Raw genomic sequence first — 25,960 nt, forward strand, 5'->3', positions numbered from 1 at the left:
ATTTGATCATCTGGGGAGTCAAATCTTTCTTTTGATTATCTTTTTTTCTACACGATATAATTTGAATGCACCATTTCGTTCACATCATGAGTTGCGTGTTGAGATAAGGCTAAGAAACCTATGAAATTATTTATTTGAGACCTTAATTAATTAGGTTTATTTATGTATTGTTATACTAAAAGTCTAAAACCCATGTATACTAAACTTGTCAAAATACCATTTTGCTTTTCATTAGAGTGGGCGATTAGAGTGATTACTCTATTTACGCGTAATTATAGTAGCAACTATCCACTGAAAACCAATGACAAGAAAGATTTAGACGATTGCAACCGCAAACGCTCTCTAAACTCTGGATGAGTCATAGTTTGACTTAACTACATCAAGACGTAAGTGAAATCCAAAATAATTTACATTAATCAGACAAAATTTTATTACGAGAGTCGAACCCATACCCTTGTTATAGGTTTCGTAATCTTACTTGTGATACTTATCACTCTCAGTCTCTCATTAATCTCGTAAGAATCTACTTTTCTTCGTGAGTTCAAAAGTATTGATCTCTTTTTTATCTTTTTTTCTAAGGGTGGTGGAAAGAGGAAAAGAAAAAGAAGGGCTTATGATGTTAGCCTGGTGAGGAATACGGAAAGGTTGCATGCATGCATGGTGCTCAAACTCAAAGGGACTCTTTTTGATCTGGCATTTCACTTTATATAATCAAATTAGACCGTATTAATCCTATATATATATATATATATTTGATCGTGAGCAGAAGCATCTACAAAAGTAATAATTATATATGATGGATAGGGGTAATTAGTTTTCGTCATGTGTTAACTAACCTACTTAAATTAACCACGTATTTGTTGTGATATACGAACACCAACCCCCATCCTCCATTATTTTCGTCACGTCATGCTTTACCAAATCATATGGCAGGAGGTGCTTGTCTATATATCAATATGCCCGATTGATATAGACAAACCGTGTAGGTCAAGAGAGAGAGTGATAATAATATGTAACCATAATTTTGACTATGTTCGGGATTTTGCTCATGGGATACTAGTATAGAGTAGCTTTGTGGACCAATTGTGGTTGCCTTACTCTTGAGCTTCAGTTAGAGCCTGAAGATGTTTTGAGAATAAAGAAATCTTCTCTTAACATGATGTATTGTGGCCTATAAAAAGTCCTTAAAATAGACTTGACAGTCTAGTTCCAAGTAGAAAATTGAATCACTCATTTAATGCAAATTGTATGTCTGACGTTTGAGCCGGTCACACCTCATTTAAACTTTTCTATAGAGACGTGTTTAAACTGACTTAAAAGATGAAATTGGAACGAGTTGTTTCATAAAATCTCAGTTTAGTTAGGGACCACTTGGCTTAGAGGACATTGTGACAGGATAGCTTTCAACTATTACACGCCACTCGGCCATCAAATGTGGAAGACAACCTAAAATGAGGAGTTAAATGCATGTAAAATCTCTCTTGGACTCTCAATCTCTCTCAACTGATCCTTAACTCTCCTCTTCTTGTCTTCACAAATATATTGATTTAGGCATCGAAGTTATTCCTTGCCAACCCACTTTGGCAAGCTCTAATGTCTTTTCCTTCCTTTTATTCACAACTAAAAAGAATTTAATGTGCTTAAGCTTCCAGAGTTTATCTCATGGCTAAATAAAAATATTTCCCATTGACATCCTCATTGTTGGACGCCTTGATTAACGTTGGCACAAGTAAGCATAAAGTCTGATCATATTTTCATTTTCTCAGGAAACATTGACTGCTAAACCCTTTTATTTTATTTTTATTTTTTGGTCTTCCGTTCTAGCAAGTTTTGCAGGTAGAATATGCTCTGTTCTGAAAAGTAAAAAACCATGTTCCAATTCCATTGTGCTATACAGCCTATACTGCAATATTTCTACTTCATTGAGCTATAGCATTTGATATCATAGAGTATAAACAATCACAAGATTTTCAGAATCTGGGGCCAATGAAAAGTAAAAAACGATGTTCCAACTTTTTCAACATTATACCTTTTTTCAAGCAATGCAGGCGCTTCAATAAATAGAATATGTTGCTTGAAAAAAAAAAAAAAAAGAAGAAGAAGAGAATATTCTGCTTATATACAAAGACAGCTCCCATTGTGAATCATAAATGGCCTTAATCAGTTTGAATTGAGATAACATGCTCCAAATTATCTCCCAGCATTAGTATATGGTCACCCAAGGGAATTATCATTTTTCCATCCTCATTGGCAAAGCTAAGATGTTGACAAGGATCTACTAAGATGCTTGTTTGAGTAGACCCATATGATATGGAATGCACACGATCAAATCCAATTAGCTGTTTTTCTGGAGTGCCTCTAAAAACTTTTGCCACTCTAGAGAACAACATCACAACATGGCTTCCGTCCATATCACCCAGGTTCATAACAGAGATCTGCACATGGAATCTCAGCGAATTGCAAGATTCAACCTCGTCAATGTGAATAAGATCAGGTCCATGCCCTGCCTGGTGCAGAATGTTCTTCCTTGAACCAGCCTTGAGAGATCCCAATAAACTAATTTTGTTTGGCACTGATAAGAACTTGCAAGTGAAATTGGTGTAGCTTAAGCCATGTCCAAATCCATAGAGTCTACTACCAGTGTAAAATCTGTAGGTTCTTCCAGGATAACCACGAGAAGGATCAGCCCGCATGTTCATATCATTCATGGGTACGCTGGTGAATGCCTCAGGATACCAAGTCATGGGCAGCCTTCCACCTGTTATTCAGATCCAAATGTTCCAATAAATTTCTGCATTAGAAATAATCTCAAGTATTTAAGTTCCACAGCAATGAGTCAATCTTAATTCATTTCACAGCATTCAAGTTAAGAGTCTTGTCTCCAAATCATGCGAGTATTGCAGCGAATGACTCATTTCCACTTGGTTTTTACTTCTGCCAGTGATACTATTTAAGAGGAGAGATTCATAACTTTAGATGCCATGACAAGGATAATTTAGAATCATGCTGTGCATACAAAACTACTGTTTTTGATACCAACCAGGATTATAATCTCCAAAGACGACTTCTGCAAGTGCTTTTCCTCCGGCTTCACTGGGGTAACCAGTCCAGAGAATGCTCGCAACTCGTGGATCTTCCTCGGCAAATGATACATCAAGGGGTCCACCTCCAGTAAGAACTAGAATCACTGGTTTTTTACTTGCAGCGGCTACGGAGGACACAAGGGCCATCTGTTTACCAGGTAAGAGAAGACTAACTCGGTCTTGATCTTCTGTTTCTTGGGACAAATCCAGCCCAGCAACTATGATAACAAAATCAGCTTCTTTGGCAGTAGCAACGGCTTCATCAAATCCATCATCAGAATCACAAGATACATTAAAGCAACCATCCACAAATGACGTCTTCTTTATGTGTACTTGAAATCTCTCATAAATACTCTTTGGGTAGCAAGGAACTCCTACATAGTTAATAAACCGCTATAAAGCATTTAGCACAGTTGCCAACATGAAGTTCAATTATTTAATTTAATTTTTATTGCTAAGCATTTTGAAGAGCTATACATTTGCTGCATAATTGAGAAGTGGTATCCACAAAAACATAAGTAGGAACATTGAGCATTTACTAAGAAAAACAAAGAGAATGAAAGGAGGAAGACATGATGTAGTCAAACAGAGAAGGGTGGGTGAAAATTCTACAAGTCTGACAGTCCCAAACACTTGGCTAAGAGCATTAAATCAGAAAGCCAATAACTGAAAATAAGATATATACATAATTCGAAACTTAGATGAACCCATTTACCATACATTCATATGGGAAACCATACCTGTGTAGCCACCACTTAGTAGGCTTGCATTGTTTGCCATTGGACCTATAACAGCCAGCGAAGTCACAACATTTTTATCCAAAGGCAAGAACTTTTTATCATTTTTCAGAAGAACAATTCCCTGCCTTGCTGCTTCAAGTGCCAGTGTCTTGTGCTCCGACGTACAGACATCATCAGGTCCCAACTTTCCGAATTTCCCTTTCCTGGGATCTCCATCAAACAGCCCGAGACGGAGTTGAACCAAGAAAAGATTGAGAAGGGCTCTGTCTATGTCTTCTTCTTGCACCTTCCCCATTTCAATCGCAGATTGTGTTTTTCGAAGCAAATATGTTCCACAATTAATATCCATTCCTACAATCAAAACATATATTGTAACTTCTGGTGGAGAAAGATCAATTGGCTTTATAACTAAAATTGTCAAAGAGTACAATGAAAACTAATCGTTAAAAAGACCTGCTTTTAGGACAAGAGCAACTCCATCCTCAGGGGTTTTTGTGTAATTCTGATATTCATAAACCGTGGCCACAGCATCACAGTCTGAGGTGATATACCTGTACTGCCGCCAAGGGTTACATACGCATATATGAGATTTACGGTCAATCAAGTTTGAATGTTCAATTTTTCATTCAAATCAAATAAAGAACTTTACCCGTTGAAGCCCCATTCAGTTCGAGCTTTTTGTAAAAGATCCCCTCGCGCGCAAGCAGGAACTCCATTAATTGCATTGTAAGAACACATTAAGCAGCTTGCTTTGCCTTTTTGAATGCAACTACGAAATGGCGGCTGATAAGTGTCCTCCAAATCTTGCTCAGAAACCTACAATCAAAAGCGAAACAAGCTAAAACAGACTAAACCCAGATGAAATTGACTAACATACTATAAAAAAATAATAATAGTAAAAATTGAGAGGAATAAATGTTACCACAGCGTTGAAGCTATATCTACTAAAATTGTGCCACTTGTCCAAGTCATAAGCAGTGAAATGCTTGCAACAAGCAGAGACCATTAGCCCTCCACTCCCATCATAACCTTTCATTGCTTTCAATACTCTTTTACCCACAAACCCATCCCTAATTTCACCTCTAGCTTTCCGATTCCCGCCCTGAAAGCCCCTCACGAACTCCACAGCATAAGCTGAAGCGACCATAGGGTCTTCCCCCGGCGTTTCTTGGCCTCTTCCCCATCTGGGGTCCCTGAAAATATTGATATTGGGTGCCCAGAACGTCAACCCAGCTTGTCCAACGTTGTACATTGCTCTGGCCTCAACGGCAATGGCGGATCCGATCAAGAACCAGAGGCTTCTATTGAAAGTAGCGGCCGTGACAAGGACTTGAGGGAAGCTGGTGGCTGAAGCAATCTTCCCATCGAATGAGACTCCCGGGCCATTGGTGGCGACACCGTGGAGGGACTCCGACCACCATTCATAGGCGGGTATGCCGAACCTTGGGATGCCGGAGGCGTTGTTCGTGAGCTGCTGGATCTTTTCCGGGAGGGTGAGGAGGGAGATGAGGGACTGAGCTCTGGCAGTGATGGGGAGGGAGACATCGCAGAAGGGATAGGAATTGTGGTGGGGTGGCTTGCATGGGAACCGGAGGTGTGGATTTGGTGTCGTCAGAGTAATTGGTTTGGAGATGGAGGTGGAGAATTTGAGGAATTCTAGGAAAAGGAAGAAGAGGTATCTCCATTGGGACGACATCAATCTGGGAGGGGCTTTTTGGATCTGACTTCTGAATTATATTTTGGATTTTCTAATTTTAGCTTTTGGGTACTTTTGAGTAATTTGCTTTGAAACATGCAAGAAAGGATTTTTTTTTTTTTTTTTTAGAAGATTGATAATTATTTATTTATTTATAAATAAGAAGACAAGGTTGGTTGCTTTATATTGTTATATGATTTATTTATTTTTTATGTGTCCGCAAAAAATGAGAAACGGATTCGAACTAATGACTTCGATTTCATGAGACGTGATCTCGAACTATCCTTCGAGGACATATTGTAATATAATCATTATGATGGAAATTCACATTTTGTATAGCATATGGATTGTGTGACCTATTGAAATAATAGAAGTCTTTGATTGATCCAATAATTAAGATTGTTATTAGGTTTTTCTGATACCCAGAAAAAATGATAATTATATCTACACTTTTACTCTAAAAGATTTAGTTGAAATTACAAGTAGAACTCCTTCAAATTATTAATAAGGTTTAGTCTCATATAATAAAGAATTAATATAAAATTTCTCTATCGTGAAACTGACTTTTTGGAATGTCACGCATCTTACGTTTCCACATTATTCAGCCTTAATTGCTTTAGGTTGTTGGGGAGTTGGGACAAAAAAAAAGAAGAAGAGGTTGTTGGGGAGTCTAATTTGTTGAAACATATATGATCTCAGCCTTGCACGCCTAAAATTCCTCAAACTTTGGGCTTGGAATGGCGTTGAACTGGTTACGTATTGTCTCAATCCAGCCCAAGACTTGGGCCTCATAAAATAAAGATGCCCAACTTTCTTATTATGGAGTTGGATGGGCCGAAGATTGGATTTTGTTGGGCCTCATAGAATAAAGAAGCCCAACTTTCTTAACTCCCTACATTATGGAGTTGGATGGGCCGAAGATTGGATTGTGTGGTATGATATTCTCAATGACAGGCTGACAGTTACACCAGCACAACCTCAAGCAGTCAAGCACATGTTCTAATAACTTTTCAATTGTGGGTGCCAATTAGCTTAATTGGTAAACTTTTCGTCATGAATCAAACACGGGTAAAACTAAGATTTAGAGTTTAGAGTTTAGGCCGGTGCGAAATCAGGATTTTTTACATGAAGAGTTTGCTTCATAAATACATAGATCATACAAAGAGTAACAAAGTAAAAAACTAAATCATCTAGTCATCTAGAAAGTGAAAAAGTCATCATTGACAGCGCCATAAAATAAGTTCGCCATTGGATTTAGGGTTTTAATCTTTATCACAAAATGGCCCGACCAACAATATGACCCTTGCTCTTATCCAAATTTTTTTTAGATATCTATGTTGGTTAGGTAAACTAATCCATGTGGCCACAAATCGTGGTCCATTTTACCAAGATAATATGTAAACAGCATGTGAAGATATTCCTGTCAGATTTTTTTGAGTGAAGATACAAAGCTAGCCAGAATACTACAAATTAGACAAACGGAAGGTGGGGTTGAACACTTTCTCCAACCCAGTTTGATATATAAATCCAAAGAAAAAACAGGAAAGAAAAGGCAGTTTGCAGCAGCTTGATTTTATTTTAATTTTGCTGCATGAAGCCACCATATAAAACAGGGATATTAAATGCCTGCTTTGCTTGTATTTTTGGACTCTTTGCATGAAAAAGGAATGTCTTCTGGTACTTCTTCCTTTCGGAGGTTGTGCCCTCAAGGAATCATTTTCCACACCTTTATTCATCTCTGCTAACAATTAATCTTGGACCACCTTAAAATAGTACAGTTTGTTCAACCAAAATGACAAAATGAGCATCCTCCTGAATATCTAGAAAACGTACATTAAATCTTCTGATCAACAAGGTTTTGCATTTATGGCATCCTCATCACCCTCCTTCATCAATGCTAGCTGCTCGCATCCACCCTCCCAACACTTTTCTCCTTTCAAGAATGAAACTTCAATGCTCCAAGGATTGAAATTCCCTACAACTTTCTGTTCGGAATACAATTGCAATCGTGTCCAAGCACTTGTTTGGATAGGTGGAGCCTCTTACAATTTCAATGCTAGATGATCTCAATAGATAGACAAGGTCATTAATACTTGAACCTGCAATATATGACTTTTTTTTTTTTTTTTTTTTTTTTTGTTGGTCTTGGGTCCGAATTAAGCATGACAAAATGCAACTCAGGATCACAAAAGAAAAAATAAATAAAATCTTTTGCTAATAATTTAAATTATTTTATCATTTCCAAACAAATTAAGAAGCTTCAAGTCCCCAAAACTTGAGCAGTCAACAAAAGGTAGCTGGAGCCCTACATGATGATAAGCAACAAAGCAATATCATATTAATTTAACAAATATATTTCGATGAAGCTGTACATCTTGTTGGGTTAGGCTTTGTATTTTCCTAGTCCCTACTTCCCTAACATAATTGCTTAACTCCAGAGAGACACAAATAATATAGATTTTTTTTTTTTTTTGATGAATAATAATATATATAGAATATAGAAATTTCATGAAACACGTTTTTTGTTTCACATAACCTGGTCATTTGCACAATGTATAAACTAGGGGTCAACTTTATGCATAAACTAAGACTTTCAAGAAATTAAGATCAGAATTTTCTACAACAACATATCTTTAAAAAGGCATAATTATACATTTGACTATTTATTTAATTAAGATGAAACCTGTTGGAACTAGTGACTCATATTAGAACACCAGTGGTGGGCCAAGTAGACGAAGCGAAGTGAACAGGTTTTCCAAAATACGTCAGTACAATTAGGGTTTTCCTATATATATGTTATGATGTAATCCTGAATCATTAGTAGCAAAATGCAGCCACACTCTCTGTGGACGTAGACACATTGCCGAACCATGTTAAATCTATATTTCGACTATTTCTTAATCTCTCTTTTCGATTCTATAGTATTCACTATTGTTGTGCAGGGTAACATCAAAGCTTTTCCTTTATATAATCTCTTGAGATATACAAATAGAGAAATAGAAAGTAATAAACCATAATAAGATGAAGATAATGTACTTAAGTAAATATATCAAAAAATTTAAAATTTATAGTTTTGCACTTAATTATTCGCTCGAGGCTTTTGTTAATATCAATTTTTTTTTTTTTTTAAAAAAAAATGTAAGGTAATTCAAATTTAATAAAGTTAGATTAATAATTGTATTTCTTTAAGGCTTTTGAAATTTTTTCTTAAATTTGTTTTATGAAATCGGATCAAGTAGTTTAAGAAAGGTTATCAAAAAAAAAAAAAAAGCACATGAAACTTATGTCTAAAAGATTTATATAAACTATATATGACTAAATAATTAATTAAAATAATGATGATATATATAATGCGGAGAGATCAATGATTATGTTTTAAAGAGAGAGTAATTGTGTTTTGCAAAGACAGACATGGGGCGACCGTACCCCTGATTAAGGAGGAGAGTTTGAAAGAGAGAAAGAAAGAGAGAGTGCAGGAATTCCTACAATGAGTCCCACGTTTTAGCTAAGTTGTGTCATGTGAGTCCAACTATTTCATTTTAAAACCATGAAAAATGCTAAACACACTTTCATTTTATTCTTACCTTTTATAAAAGCTCCGTGACATATAGTGATAGGGTGTTGCCACGTCATCCAAAAAAATTGCCCATTCTTCCACCAAAGCCATTGAAGGTGGTTGCAATCTCCTCTAGGCCCATCAAGGGCAGTCGTATCGTGTGATCTGGCGGTTGTGACCACCATATCTCTCTTATCTAGTGACTGCAAAACCAAATCAAATGATCCTAACTGTTACAATATTGTAGTCAGAGGTGATGCTGACCAAAAGATGGGGGGAGGGGGGTTAAATTTTTGTCTTAGAAAGTATAAAAGATGAAGTAAAATGAGGGTATTTATAATATCAGTACTTAATAATAATTAGGTAACACCATATTTTGGTGGCTAAGGCATGCATGTATAATGGCTAGAGAGATGACATGAAATAAACAGATTTATTAATTTCAACTCAGCTAAATGTTAGTTAGATCAGATTGATTAATTTCAATCTTCCCCATGATTGAAAGCGGTGAAAGATTGCCAAAACTTTCAAATTCTATATGCAAAATGTATGTCCAGAATATTGCTTGGTAATTAATGACTATATATCATTCATGAGTTGGATTAATAATGGGTTTGAATTTCACATGAATCATAATTAGGGTGTATTCGGTAACTAAGACACGTGAACATATATTGGCAATGCATAAAAAGACACTAAAGTTTCAACAAGATCAGAAAAAAAAAAGATAGAATTTCTATAAGGTTCGATTGAGTTAGGGCCCTGCATGAACTTAGGGTTTTTAAGTATGCTACAACCCTAGGCAATTTTCCACCGCTGGAAATGTGGTTTAGCTATGTCATGCGTTAATGGCATTTGTGAAAAGTCTCCTTAGGTTAATCACAGTGTCGTAAAAAAACAAAAGGGAAAGGCATAATGGGGACTAAATACAAAAATCTAGTTAGGGTTTTGGGAGACAAGGTGATCACGTGTCTATTTAAGAGCTGTTGATATATAGCTGGCCTGGGGTTCTTGTCCTAAACAAATTGAACTAATTCTTCGATCAGCTAGACACGATCATTACCAAGCATTGAAGCATCTTCAAGGAGTACTTGTAATGGCAAGTATAATGATTAGAAATTGACTAGTTTCTTGTGATTGATAGGAAGAATGAAGATGGAAGAAAAAAAATAGTGCTTCAACATTTGACTTCTCTCTGTGTCATGTGGTTCTTTTGTGCTCAAACCCTTGAGAGAGCCCATATTGACTTGTATTAAAGGACTGTTACTGCTGAGTGCTGACTGCTTTTTCCTTTATCGATCACCTTCATGATGATATGCTGTAAAGTTTGACAATAAAATATTCTTCTCATCATTACCGAGCATATGCATGTTAGATTCTGGTGCTTCTGGAAATTTGTCATGAAAAAGCTGCAGAGCTACCAATTAAGCTAGTTGCAGCTGCGAGCACCACAAAGCTAGCTCAATACTTGTATGCAATTAGCCAAGTTTGGTTTATAATGGCTAGATTATCAAGAACTTCTCGATGCCAAAGCAGAGGTTAGAGTGACTAATTACCAAAGAAACACCAGCTTAATTTATATGGATCATAGCTTTGGATATAAGTTTTTTTCTTTCTTTTTCTTTTTTGCTTGGATGGTCAAAATTTTCTTTTGAGCTACTTTTGAAGAACATCTGCCTTTAGGATCGAAGGTTTCCTTTATAAAATGAAAATGTTAGGGAGATTTGCACTTTGTGGAGTCTTTTAATTAATGAGCCCATAATGTAGTATTTATGTTGGGACATTACTCAATTTAAAAAGCTTAAATCTATTGGTATGAGTTCAAGAACTATACTATATTAACTACTTATGCTATGGGATTCAATCTTTTCTACGTATATATGCATATATACTCAACAATTTTTCTCCTCTCTAGAATCGCTTGTGTATCATGTAAATTTAGAACTGCATATTTGTCTCTACTCTAAGAATTCTTGTATGTCCCTCTTCCACTCCACCATTTTGGCCCTAATCCCACTTGTTAGTGAGATTGTCACCTTAGAGAGTCTTTCAGTGAGACTATAATATAGCATGTTGGGATATCACTCAACCTAAAAGCTTAAACTTTTGAGTTTTGGTCCAATTATACTATATTAATCACTCACACTTGTAATGTTTTTCTAATGTGAGACTCAATCTTGTTTACACTCACATGTGTATACTTAGCATAAAATTAACCAAATAAAAGTTAAATTGCTTACTTAGTTGATTTGAAGTTCCCCATCGTCAAATTTTAATGTCCTAAAATAAGTATCGAGCGCCCAAGAAGACCAAATTTCTTATATATAAAGCAAAGCTTTACCCCTGGCACCTCGGGTGATACTTATAACACACTTCAATCGGGGACAACCCATCCTTGTATGGAGGGAACCTTCAAAGGGGCCCCAAACCACCGGACAACGATGGCTCACTACCTTCACTTAGGATGCACCACACTGGCTTCAAGAATGTCAATACCCGTAATACATTCTTATGCGGGCAGCACTAAACTATCGGCTAAGTCGGTTACCGAGCATAGGGCAGCTAAGAAAGTCATAACACTAATAAGGCTAAGGTCCACCCTTATAAAATTATTCAAAATAATCTAGTTGATTATGAAAGCTTGAAGTCCTCACAAGATGATGTTCATAATCAATTGTAGATTTGTATTGTTAAATCAGCATTTGTTCCAAAAGTTTAAGTTAAGCTTATAAGACCTCACTTATGAGTTCAAACTTCCCCTTAATAATATTGATTCCCAACACATCAAATAATATTTAATTAAAATGAGAGGTAAATGAAGAATACCAAGGTTCAATTAATATTTAATTAAAAAAAAAAGGTGAATAACAAATACAATATTGTTTGAACTTATGATCTTTATTTTGTGTTAAATCACTACTTATCCAAAAAATTTAAACTTATAAAAAATAGCTTGTTTAATTGTTTAATTAATATCGTAACATTTACAAATGCGAATTTCTTAAAACCAATAAATTAAACTTACCTATCCACCTTGTATTTGCCGATTTTTTTTTTATTTTTTTAAGATGGCCTTATAAATATATTTCTCCCCACCAATGTGAACAAGTTAATTAGATTGGTGGTTCGTGCTTATGGGGCCAACCACATACAATATTGATATAGTTCATGGGATTCCGTTGAACTGGACCACACTATATATATGTTATATATTAAAAATTTGGAATATCCATGAGGAAAAGGAAGTAGCTAGAATGTATAGAAATTCTATCGGGTAATTTTAATTGTCGCATTTGTTGACGTTTGTCACATACTTTTTTTTAAAATTATTTTCTATACGTTTGTCTTATAGCTACTAATATCAAAGTATTGAGGAATTTGTAATGGAGTTAATACTTCAGATTTGTATCTGTATTCACGTATGTTTTGATATCCAAGGCTTTCAAATTAATGATGGAAATTAAGTTTATGTTAATATATAAGAAGTAATGAATTTAATCATTTAGTTTATATTCTAATACTTCTCCTAATACCATAAATTTAACCATTTAATTTATATTCTAACAATAATATGAAATTCTTTTCAACAATAAAAAAATAATAATAATTTATCAGTACTCGTTTCTTTTTAATTTTTATATATATGCGGGCCTACAAGTTACCCAAAACGGTTGCAAACAGAATATATTATATGTTTGGTTCGTGTTTTGAGATTTTTTAGAATCTAGAAAAAGTAATAAATAATATTTTTCAAGAAACACGATCCATTTTGGTGTTGTAAAAAAATAAATAATTTGGAGTAACAATTTCCAAGAAACAAATAATAATAACAATAATAATAATAATAATATGTTGAAACAAAAAGCTGTGAGAAATTTCTCATTGTTGTTCCCAGATCGAAAACAGTTATAAAGAAAGGATCGATCAGGGTATATATGATTATTCTGGCCGGCGGGGTTGGTAGGATCCAGTAGTGAAGGCGGCATTAATGGCGGATTTAGGTTGCCTGCAGTGGGCGGAGTTGTCTTGGTTCATTTATGAGGATTGACATTCCGGACGCTCTGCAGAAGGCAACATAATAAGATCACAGGTGCATGTCTCACCACGTAACTCCAAAAACATTTGTTGTCGGTTTCTGAATTGCGTACCGACCAGGAAAGCTTTCTCCATGATCTGGAACAGAACCCGGACTAGTTTTTAGGCTGGCTGGCGCACTATCAATCAACCCTTCAGCTGGGGCCATCGAGGAAACTCCATCGACATCAGCTGGGAAGGAGGCCATTTCTTAAATTCTAATAAATAAATATTATATATAATGTTTGCTACAAAAGTTTAAATAATTTAACCAGCTAGATCAATCACTTTCGTCGGAATCTCCATTTTAATTTCCATTCGATCACTTCCCGGCCGCTTTCCTTTCTTCCATTTTTATTTTTATTTTGCTTCCTCGCTCTGTTCCCTTGTTGTGCCATGTTTTTTTGCACTTGCCAAGAGACCAAAAAAAAAAAAAAAAAACAAGAAGTCAGTTAATTTAGCCAGATTTATTTAGTTAGATAATGACCTAGGTAACTAAAGGTGTGTTTGGGATTATGATTTAAACCATATCGTTAAAAATGGATCGTTTGGAATTGCGTTTTTTTTAAAATTACGATTTAAAGACACAAAAATATGTGTTTTTAAAAAGCAAGCAAAAATGGGGTGCTTTTCAAAAACACGTTATTTAAAAGGCTAAACTGTAATTTTAAAGGCCAAATTGCGATCTTATCAAACACTTAACTGTGTTTTTAAAAATCACATTTTTAAAATCGTACATTTTTAAGTTGCAAACCAAAACCGACTATAGATCGTGCTGCTTTGCTTTTTAGGATAAATTTTTGGTTCTTCGCAAAATAAAAATATTAACAACCAACTTATAAATACAAAACATTTACAACACATTTAAAATTACTTTCACATTTATGTTACATCACAAAAAAAAATGTTAGTGTGAATGATTAACTTTATATTAAATTAATAAATATTATAAAGGTAAGTTATTAATATAATATAAATTCATATATTTAAACTTTTAAAATAAATGATATTTTTAAATCAACCCTAATCTCAAATGTTTAAGCTAAATCTAATCAAAATGATCACTTAATAAGTGAAATAATTAACTAAAATGAAAGATAAGCTTTGAAATTAGGGTTTAAACTCAATACCTCTAATTCGTATAACATGTTAAATTACCACTTATTCTAAAAGTATGAAAAACTAAAAATATATAAATTTAATCATTTAATTAATATTTTAATAGATATATCAAAACCTTATTTAAAAATTATTTATTCCAAATAATAGGTTTTTTTTAAATGAATAAATTAAGGACAATATTTGATCTCTCTTTTCTAAGTGTGAAAAGGTCATATTGATAGAAAGACTGATAGTAAATCTTTCTTATCTGTAAATCCTTCTTATCTCCAACGTTGTCATGCTATAGTTGTTGAGGAGGGGTGAAATTCGGAGAGAATTGTCTTGTAGCATCATTATTAATTTGTATCCCTAAACTTCTCTTGGTTGCATATAATTAAGCAAGCATATATCTTTACGTACAAACAAAGGGCCTGTAATTATGAAATGTGTGAACAATCATAATCAGGATTTATAAATATATTAATATTTATAATGATTTTGGCCCAGTGATGAGTCGACATGATGAATGAGAGCTTGTCACTGTTAGTTCACTACACGTCTTTTGATGTGCACTTTTCTTTTGGGTCGGCCCTCGTTTTCTTGTCCTTGAAAGGACCCTTGAGAGACCTCACAACCTCTCTTTCCTTTTCTCTTCCCACGCCAACAACGACCTAACTACCCACCACCACAGGCCACCCCCCAACCCCCCCTCCTCTCTCTTTTCTTTCTCTTTCTGATCAGATAGAGAAAGAACATATCCCCACCCGCAAACCGAGGGCTACTGTTAACGATTCCTAAACCTTAATTAATTAATAATTATCAGCAGTTGTGTCTTTTTCACTTTTCGTACAACAGTGTAGTGAAAGAGAGAGAGAGAGAGAGAGCCTGGACTGGAGGGGACTGGAAATCCAGGCTTGGGCAGAACTTTTTTGTAATGAACGTGAATGCACGTAAATAACAGTGACGTGGGGTTTCCCATGAGTCATGCAAAAGGCAGCTCAGAACAGTAGTTACACAATCGACGTAGGACCCAGTCAAAGTTTAAAGCAAAAACAAAAGGGAATGAAAAGCGGTTTTGGTTTTGGGAGAGATGAGAGAGGAGAGGAGAGGAGAGTTTGTGTGTATATATTGTGGGCGCTGCCGGTTGGATTGAATAAAATCCCATGCAAGCAATGGCGAAACGAAAGCAAACAAAAGACAAGGCATATGAGCGTATGGGTACCACAAGTTTTGGTCTCGGCAAAAACAAAAAACCACTCTCTGTTCATGTGAGAGAGGCAGATCAATCGCTGATTCGCTCTGGTCTTTTTCATGCATCATCTTTAGTCCTTATCTGTGTCTTCGTACCTATCATTATTGCTCTCGTGGTCTTGTCACGAACACTGTCTTTTATGAGCATTGCTAAGCTACCCCCAGGCTCCTACTTAGCTTCTATAAATTTCTTTCTTATTGCTCAAATCTTCATCACCAACAGGAAAAAAATAATAAATAAACATTTTATCAAAATCTTATTCCCAGTGGTAATTAGATTGCAAGGTCATATAATTTGTATTGAGTTTTTTTTTTTTTTTTTTTTTTTTTTTTTTTTTTCAAAAACAGCATATTACATATAACTTAAAAAATAAAGCATACAAAATTAGTATACATGGTATCATTGAGTTGCAAATAGCTAATTTTGAGGTTTAAAAATAAACTAAAACCTCTTCGGAATAAGCAAAAATACAAATAGGTTTCTTGACGAGTTTTTCTTTAGTGATGTAACTCGGTTAAGTGGGTTTGCAAAAACAAGTACAAGAATTACAACTCTTTTTAAAATTAAGAGTCGATCAAAATTAAGATTTGATGTAAGATAAAAAATAAATAAATAAAAAAGAAAAAAGAAAAAAGAAAAGAAAACTACTCTCAAATTGTTTCTTATTGATAACTAATCAAAACACATAAAAAAAAAACTATGGCTCTAGACAGCTATATAACATGCTTTATACTTACCTAGAGTACTCCTAAACCTAAAGACACTTAAATAAAGTTGGTTTTAAAAAATTGCTGCAACTCGTTTGAACGGGATCACGAAGAATTGAAATAAACTTAACAATCAGTTTCTCATTTGAACAGATTACTTATTCATTCAAATCTGACTAGGTTTCATATCTTTTAAAGGCATTTCATAGCTTTTTGAAGCAGCGCATTCGAACTGACTTAATACGAGATTTAGAACGAGTTATTCTACCAATTCATTCTAAAGTTCATTCGAACTTAAAGTTGGAATAAGCCATTCTACCAACTCTTTCAAACTTAAACTTAAAAATGAGCTATTTTGTCTAGCTTTTCAGTATTTTCTTTACGGCCCACTTTGACCTAGTAAAAGTTGAAATTAGCAATACTTTACGAAAACATGACTTTGTAGACCTTTAAATTAGCTTTCCAACTCTATCTGGATTTCTTCCGTCCGATGTTAAAATCACAATATATGACCTTTTCACATAGACTTGTCTGATGAAAAACTGCCCTTCATCAATTTCGAAGGGGATGGAATATGTTAACGTGTCATACCAACACCAATAATATTAAAACGTGTATCATTTTTAAAAAAAAATATATCAAATAAAGTTATGTTTGTTAAACATTTTGTATTACGTTCTCAAAACAAAACATTAACAATTAATTAATTTAAAAACAAAATACTCCTAAAAACACAAAAACAAATTTCTTTTTTATGTCACATCAAATTTTCAAACCAAAACTAAAAATACAACCTAAAACACATTAACAAACAGAGCCGTTAGTATCACAAGTTGAAAAATTGTCAATTTTTGTTATACAATGGAAGGTCTTTCTATTTTCATTTGGTCTGACAAAATTGGAGGAACCTAAATTAAATTTTAGAGATAAATACAAAATCAATCCTTGAGGTTGCACCAAATTGCAAATAGCTCCCTAAGATATATAGAAAGTGGCATAAAACTCATTGTGGTAAGCAAAAATTCCTTTGAATTTCTTTGAATGGATCAACTAGTGCACAAATATAGTCTTTGGCATAGAATGCCACTTCTCAAAGTGCAAAGTGAAAATTGACATGTATGTTCAAACATATATAGTTATACATATATCCATTTATATATATTATACAAAGTTATAGGAAACCTCTTACTATTCCTTTTGATTTTGGTAATATACATATCCATTTATATTATACAAATTTATTGGTGACCCTCTTATATATCATTCCTTTTGATTTTGGTAATAAAATAAACTGTCATTATTTTTGGTAAGTTCTAAACCAAATACATACAAATTTATCATCAGTAGTTTGGAATAACTACTTTCACTCAACTTCGCTGACCAGTGACCAGGTATATATAAAAGAGAGAAGCCATCTTCTTTAGGTTATTAAAATGGATAAGAATTAATATAAATAAATAATGTATGATTTAGATCACATCCATGCATGCGTGGACAGCCTATTATAGAGACAAAATCAATAATTATATTTGATTTTTAAGAAAGACTAATATGTCATTTAGTTTTTTATCCGGAAAGAATCATACCATCCAGTTTTTTAAGTGCTTGTTTGTTTGCTCGAAAAAAAAAGGGGGGAAGTAGCTAGCTTGTTTGTTAGAAATTTGGCGTATATGGAAATTTTTTGATTGCTTAAACACATGAACATATGAGTCGTCTGACACTAATACACCTGTTGATTATGTTCACGTGGTCGTGGGTCAAACGCCTTCTCTCGTCGTACTTTCCTTGATATGTGTGTTTGGAATGATTTACCACTTTCTATGAAACTGCAAATTATTTTGGTGCAAAACGGATCAAAACTTATTTTTCTTGGAATTAGAATTTTTCTATCTTCGAATTTAATTTATTAATTAGTCTACATTTATTTTTAAATATGTTATGATTTATGTTGGCATATTTAGTATCAAAACTTAGTTGACTATAATTATAGGGTTAGTGGTAAAGGTGTCAACCCGGTCCGATTTTTTGACTTTTTGTCAAAACCGGGTACTGGAATTAGGGTATCCGGTTCTTAGTTTTGAAAAACCGAAAATAGGAACTGGGACCCCAGTTAACCGGAAACCCAGTTACCAGCCGGTCCGGTTTGTACCCGGTTCAGTAACCGGTTTATATATATATATATGCATCCGGTTCCGATAACTCGGTAAAAACCGGGTACTGAAACCGGGTCCTAGTTTCTTGGTTTTTGGTTTACTGGTTCCAATTTCAGTTCTCCGGTAATTTTTGACACCCCTAGTTAGTGGTTGAGTCGGTCTTAAGTTGGTGTTCGAAAAAAAGTGATTCAGAGTGTAAGGCAGTACATGTCGTTTGCAATCACAAACATTTGAAGTATGTTCAAATGAGAAAGCTCGATCAGCAGATTTCAAACTGAGAGGCAGGGTGCTTCGTTCGAAATTTTGTTCAAAGAAGGTTTGAACATGAGAAATCAATTAAGAAATTAAAAATTCAAGTTCCAGAATGTTACATTCGCAATAATGTTCAAAAAATGTTCGAACATCAACGCCTAGAGTACTTTGCAAAAAATGTTCAAACGTAGTGCTCAATAAGTCAAGGAAAACCTTCCGTTCGCAACAATATTCAAAGAACGTTCAAACGCCATAGGTAGTAAACTGTGAAAACCTAGTTGATGTTCGAACAAGATTTGCTCTTGACATTCGAACGCCACCTTCTCTAGTAGTGTTTTTATTAAACCGACCTTCACATTAAACCCCCGTTTTTCCTCTCTATATATATAAAAGCCTCACATACCACAATTTACAAGGACTTAGAGAGGTAGTTTCTCAGTTATTTTGGAGAGATTTTCAATGTTTTTGAGCTTAAACAAATTCAAACCGTCTCATTGATCAGACCACATAAATACAATTTCATAAACACAAGTTGGTAAAATAAACTCGTCTTATACGTACCACAAGAGACGACCAAAGTATATTTCCCCTTAAACTGTATTTCGAATTATTGATATAGATAGAATCACATATAAACTTTTTTATAATTATTGTTCAAATTACTAATAATTTACATAATAAATTACTGAAAATTCCAGTCCAAGTTTGGGAAGATGGAGGGTGATGATCCTTTCTAGGTCTCACATGAATGTTGTTCCCTGTCAGACCATCTATTTGCAGGAAAGTGTAGCATAATTTAGATTGTGAATTTTGTCGGTACGTTTGTTTAAAATGTCAGATGTGGAGATGGATAATTGTGATTGGTACAATGTTGGCGTGCACTACTCAAACAATGGACCTGCGTGTATTAAAAAAAATACACATTTAGGACCTACGTGTCGTCCCCGTTTCCCCAAATTTATCGAATTTCTTTCTCGACAGCTATATTGTCCCACAGATAACAGGAAATACCAATCATTTAAATAATAATTTATTACAAATTATAAATATTGCACCATTCTCCGTAAAAAAAAATAAAAAATGCTAGATTTATAAGTGGGTTGACATTACTCAAATCACATGTTCACATATGTTAGCAAATCAAAAATAAAAAATTATAAAAAAATTATAGGCATATACAATTTTTAACACAACCTATGATTAAAATTCGACACTTAAACATGAAATTAGCGTGTCGAGGTTAAAGAATTTGACCTGTTTAATTAAATAAATCGAATTATATAGAGTTAACATATATAGTCTTATATTCATACATTGACACAACCTAAATACGATACGTGAATACGAATTACGTATACCACCCTTAAATATAGCATGACTCTTTTTTCCATAACATGCATAAGAATTCACTTCTTTTTTTTCTTTTTTTCTTTTTTCATGGGTAGAACTTAAATGGACTACGGAATGTAACCATTACGGATTGTAAGATTAAACTATAATTTATAATTATTTTTGATTTCCTAAAGAGTAATGCTAGGAACTATATTTTTATCTCATATTGCTAATGTGTCAATTCCAACTAACTCTCGACTTATTTTTAATAAAAAATAATAAATAAAAAATTTCCGATAATTAGTTGGGACTTTCATGTTAATATTGTAGAATAGTTTTAACATGCATTACCCTTTTCTAAAACAGTTTACAAGTTTTAAAATTTGAAGAATTAGGACCCATCCATTTTTTTTTTTTTTCGAATGGTTATCAAACATTTTGTTAATTTTCACAATAATTTAAAACCTTATTTTTTATTTTTTATTTTTCTCAAAAATAACAAAATTGGAAACATATAAATACAAAGGATAAATGTGGTGAAAAACAAAAACATGGACATATGAGGTAGGGGCTAATTATTAAGTTAAAGCTGCAAACATGCACTTCGTTGTGTTGAAGTATTATTGTCCTTGGGTCACGGGGAGCCTAAGTAAAAGTCAGGCATCAATGATAAAAAAAAACGAGTACTCATAATCAGAAATCATGATGGCCTATACTTTGCATAAAAATACAAGATCCTATTGCTATTGCAATTGCCATTGCACCAGTTGATGAGTGAGTTGTGTCCACACCATTTGCCAATTCCCTACTTCACCAACCGCACTACCAAGAAAAATTTCTGGGGTTTTCTTTTCTACAATTTCAATTTTCATTTTGATTTAAATGCTACAAATTGCAATCTTGGTTGAAGCTGTAATAAATCTGGTATAGCTATAGGGGAATCCGAATTTGTCTTGGTGTTGGATTAGGTTTGATTGGAAGGTTTTGGAAATGTCCAATAAAGAGGCCGACAACTCTCTAGGTGATGCAGCCATAGCTTATTCTTTTGCACATTGTTATCTATATATTGATTGAATGTGTCATGTGTGAGTAGTTTTTGTACCTTATGTGCCTACCTTTTCCTTAGCCTTAGCTACTTCGTGTTTATCCTGCGGAAATTACCCATAGGCCCTTATACTTAGGCTGGTCCGTGCCAATCAACTATTTGATTAATCATCGTTAAAAAGGAAAAAAAAAAATTAAGGGTTTGTTGGGATGGTGACCTTAACATTATATAATAATTGGAAAATAAAAATGTGGTATATTACATTTCTCAAAATTCAAAAAATTTATTATACTTTAAAAAATGATTTTTCTCAATACATCCATTTTGTTCTTATAACAGTGTAACCTAACGTTTAAAATGTTAATAAAAATTCTAAAGATGGAAAACTAAACTTAAAAGGCAAATCATATTGTTTTAAGGGAAAATAACAACAGTTGGCAAGTATCTAATATGAAAAATATTACTCTGCTAGGGTTTCTTCTCCTAGCAGAGAGCGCTGCCTAGAGGAGGAGAACTTCCTCCCCTCTTCCTCCTTGGTTTTTCTTCCCCTTCCCTCCCCGCCTCTTCCCTCCCCCTCTTTTTCCCCTTTTGCTTGACTTTGTTTTCTGCTTGTTTGTTTTTGGCATACTTTGTAGGTGCCATTCTTGGGGGATTCACTCAAACTACCCCCAGTTCTTTGAGTGCGCCGCTGATCTCCTCCGCGCCGCTTTGTCGTTCACCATTCATTGCCGAGTCTGTTATCATGCCCCCCACCGCGTTTCACTAGCCCTATTCGTTTCCAACACCAGCTTCGGTTTCAGGCAAGCACGCGATCAACCTTTCTTCCTGTCACCGTCATCCGCCTAGTGTACTCCTATTTTTTGGCTTTCTGGTTTTTTTGCTTTCATTTTCCCTGTATTTTTCGGTTTCTGTTGTTTTTTTCCCTGTTATTTGTTCTTTATTTTATATTTCCTATTGTTTTGTTGTTTGTAATAAGGCTCTATTCTTTTGTTGATCCGTGAGGTATTTGTTTATGGTCCAAACATTTGGGTTGTGGATGAGATCTATATTATGGCTTTCGGGTTGAGGAGAAAGAGTTTCGATATGCGGGTTTTCTACTCCCAGGTTGAGGAATAAGAGCTACCTATGCATTAGAATGAGTCTGTTTGGAACAGATATGTTGTTATATCTGAAGATTGGTCATGGGTTAGCGGATCTTGTTTGAGATTGGGATGGTTGTATCTTTGATGTCATCTTCAACGTTTGAAACCTCGCAGCTTCGGCTATGGTTACTTCAGAGCTTTTTGCTCTGTATTGTAAAAGCTTTATGCTCGTATTATCTTTTAATGAATGTGACTGGAATGTTTTCCTCTTCAAAAAAAAAAATGAAAAATATTAATGCTAAGATTGATTCAAACTAAGGAAATAACACATTTGAGAATTTGATCAATTAGGCAAAAATTCCAATATGCATGCCGGGATGGAGAGAATTCATCTTCAAATTCAGATCATTTTTCTCTCGATCTTTTTAATCAATTTTTTCCATCCCATACTTTTGAATACCAAAAGAGAAACAACTTGCAACCCATCACAACATGACTATGAATAATAGATATGAAGTTCTTTGCACCAACTTCAGATAAATTAATCTTCATAAGTTCTTGATTTATTTTTATAAATTTAACAAAAGTAATTTTCTCAAGACCCAACTGAGATACTTCACTTTTTGGACTTTCATCAAATACATGGTCGACATCATTCTCTTCAGCCATTTTTACGGTATCAATCGAAAAACTAATCCCCTCTAATAAATCCTCTTTGGCAAGATAGATATCATAGATAAATGGAGGCTCTTAATCCATTGATAATCTCCTTCAACAAATTCATATTCCTCCTCTACATGAGATGAATTCGATAAATGAGTCTGACGTTGGCTAACAACAATCACGCCGACGAGCAATTGGTCTAGCGCATCACCATTGAAATCATGCCTCCAGTTGCACATTACATGTTGTATCATGTGTGTACTCAACAATCAATCTCTCACACAAACAGAAGCTTTTATCCATAATGTGAGACTCGATCTTGTTATATCCGCACATGTGTACTCAACAATCTCCTCCTCTAATGAAAGTTTTTATTAATTTTATTAGTTGTCTCTAAGATCTCTTGTGTGCTATATGGGTTTGCCTGCGCCATGCACTTTTTCCCTTAATCTAGTGGCTCTCGTTTATGCCCGCACCATAAATCTTTGTCGACCCCTTACTCTAGGGATCCTCATCCATGCCAGCACCTTGCACATTTGTCCATACTTTGAAGACCCTTGTTAGTGCTTGCGTGACTCCATCATACCGCATGCTACCATCAGCTTTGATATGCCGCTCGTTAGAGAGATTAACATACATCTTTTAGAGTCTTTTAATAAAATCATAATATAGCATGTTGAAATATCATTTTAACTCAAAAGGTTAAGAATATGAGTTTTAGCACAACTATATGATATTAACTTGTCCCAATTGTGACATTAGTAGTGTCAATGACTTTTTCTTTTCTTTGTATTTTTTTTTTCCTCTAATTTTCACTTGCTATGACCGGAAGATGAATACAACATCCTTTTTCCAACTAGCAAATTCTATCAACAAAAACGAAAATCCATTTATAAGATTGAATTGCAGATAAGAAGAGACAATTTAAGCATAGTTTTCCATGCCTAGGCCGTGAGAAAAGTGAAGAAGCTAGAACAAACAAATCCACTAAGCCAATGTTTAGAGGGTTGAGGTATGGGGCCCAACCGGGAATTATTCGTGGTAATCAACCAGTAATTGTTAAAGATGTTATATATACAGATATATATACAAACAGAAACTGACAGTCTATTATTGTAAATTCATCCATTTTCGTTTCAGACAGACTTGCGGGTCAAAGCTTTCAGGTTGTGGGATTTAAATATCGAGAATTTGTCTCATTGATAATTTCGGTGAAAAAGACATTAATCAGCCTTGAGGGAGAGAGAGGGAGAGAGAGAGAGAGCAAAAGCAGATTCCATTTCTGTCTTAGGCTAGCTCTAGGTGCCACTACATACAAGTTCACTGTAATGAATATACTATATATAATATAATGCATTTATGATGACAAATGGACCCTTTTATAATGTTTTATATATTCCTTCAGCTTGGTGCAGCTTCATGTTATTAACCTCTCTCACTCTCTTTGGATGAACATCTTCTCTTCCACCACTTTATGAGAGAGAAATAGAGATGGAGCTCACTCAACATGGTTTCTTGGAGGAATTACTTGCTCCTAGAAAAGACACTACTTGGAACACTTTTCCTAATGGAGTGAACGAGTTCTTCCCTGGTGGGTGGAACTTTGATTCTTTGGAAGAGAACCCAGTGTTGGCTACTCCAAACCCTCCATTTCTAGGATTCTCCACACCCTTTGAATGTAATTTCAGTGACCAAGCATACCCTTTTCTTGATGGGTTCTCAGAGATTGAAGCATCATACACCAAGAACGACAAGCCACCATTTCCATCCCAAGAGGATTACCCATCGATGGTGGAGGATGAAGACCTTGGTTTTCTTGGCAGTGAAAATCACAGCATGGAAGACAACAATAATGGCTGCAAAGTTGAGATGGAACAAGCCTCTGACATTCCAGCTGCTTTCAACATGGATTTGTGTGGGGAGAAAAGAAGCAAGTCCAAGAAGTTGGAAGGCCAGCCCTCTAAGAATCTTATGGCAGAAAGAAGACGAAGGAAGCGCTTAAATGACCGCCTTTCTATGCTCAGATCAATAGTCCCTAAGATTAGCAAGGTGATCTAAATTTACTCTTCTTGTTGTTAATTTCACCACTGGTAAATCTCTTGTTTGCTCTCTGAGGTTGGCGTATTCATTCCTTTCTTATGACTTATGAGATTAACAGAAGGATGTGATGTGAATGCTTTTGGCAGATGGACAGAACATCTATACTTGGAGATGCCATAGATTATATGAAAGAGCTTCTGGAAAGAATCAATAAATTGAAAGCAGAAAACATGGAAGAGGGTACAGATCAGATTGATTTAATGGGGTCCAAGGAGCTAAAGCCAAATGAAGTATTGGTGAGAAATTCCCCCAAGGTAAAAATGTCTGCACTTTTCATTACCCATTAAGAATTCTAGCTCAATTTCTGATGGTATATATATTTACTCTAATTCTTGAATGGAATTTTATGGCTTTGTGACCTTGCAGTTTAATGTGGAGAGGAGGGATATGGATACCCGGATTGGGATATGCTGTGCAGCTAAGCCAGGATTGTTGCTATCAACAGTGAACACGCTAGAAGCACTAGGCCTTGAGATTCAACAGTGTGTTATAAGCTGCTTCAATGACTTTTCAGTGCATGCTTCTTGTTCTGAGGTATGTGTGTTGTCTTATTATTTGCTTGACATTATCTTGACGTGCATGCTTCAAATCAATATTTGATGTCTACTTTCTTACAATGGTGTTAGGGAGCTCCGGAGCGAGAACTGATAAGTTCTGAAGACATAAAGCAGGCATTGTTTAGAAATGCAGGCTATGGAGGAAGATGTTTGTAGAAGAAAAGGATGAAGAGAGATTGCTGGGGTTACTTAACAGGGCTTGAAGAGATAAAAAGATTCATGGAAACAATCTTAAGTTGCTCTTCTTCAAGGAATTTTGCAAGTGAGAAGTTGTAATAGTATTCTCTTTGAATAAGTGTTGCTCATTCATCAGGTCCATCCCACAACCTATGATGTATTGTCCAGTGCATTTTTTTTTTTTTTCTTTCAATTTAAGGATATTTGTTCCTAGTCTAACTCAACTGATATACAAATAATAAATAATAAAAGCAGTTTGTCAAAAAATTGTTTTCAATACAATCAGAATGTATATGGAATAAATGCACATAATTTGGTGATTGATTAAAGTTCTTTTCAGTATCTTAAAAACAAATCATTATTGATATCTTATTGCTACACTAGATATGA

The 25,960-nt window shown here is 34.7% G+C and overlaps 2 protein-coding genes across 2 annotated transcripts; one reads left to right on the forward strand and one right to left on the reverse strand.

Annotated features, from left to right (window-relative positions):
- Positions 1 to 1,996: 1,996 nt before the first annotated feature.
- LOC132170955 (Glycosyl hydrolase family protein) lies at positions 1,997 to 5,595 on the reverse strand. The gene is made up of 6 exons (XM_059582118.2): positions 4,746 to 5,595; positions 4,473 to 4,639; positions 4,277 to 4,374; positions 3,824 to 4,174; positions 3,041 to 3,457; positions 1,997 to 2,758 (listed from the first exon to the last, which is right to left on the reverse strand). Exons 1-6 carry the CDS (start codon positions 5,517 to 5,519, stop codon positions 2,157 to 2,159), a joined length of 2,409 nt encoding a protein of 802 aa, XP_059438101.2. The 5' UTR covers positions 5,520 to 5,595; the 3' UTR covers positions 1,997 to 2,156.
- Positions 5,596 to 24,107: 18,512 nt separating this feature from the next.
- On the forward strand, positions 24,108 to 25,892 carry LOC132171016 (transcription factor bHLH93). The gene is made up of 4 exons (XM_059582210.2): positions 24,108 to 24,785; positions 24,923 to 25,090; positions 25,203 to 25,370; positions 25,463 to 25,892. The coding sequence occupies exons 1-4, from the start codon at positions 24,228 to 24,230 to the stop codon at positions 25,547 to 25,549; spliced, it is 981 nt and encodes a 326-aa protein (XP_059438193.1). The 5' UTR covers positions 24,108 to 24,227; the 3' UTR covers positions 25,550 to 25,892.
- The last annotated feature ends 68 nt before the right edge of the window (positions 25,893 to 25,960 follow it).

This window comes from Corylus avellana, chromosome 1, assembly GCF_965113065.1.
Source record: "Corylus avellana chromosome 1, dhCorAvel1.hap1.2, whole genome shotgun sequence".
Lineage (NCBI taxonomy): Eukaryota > Viridiplantae > Streptophyta > Magnoliopsida > Fagales > Betulaceae > Corylus > Corylus avellana.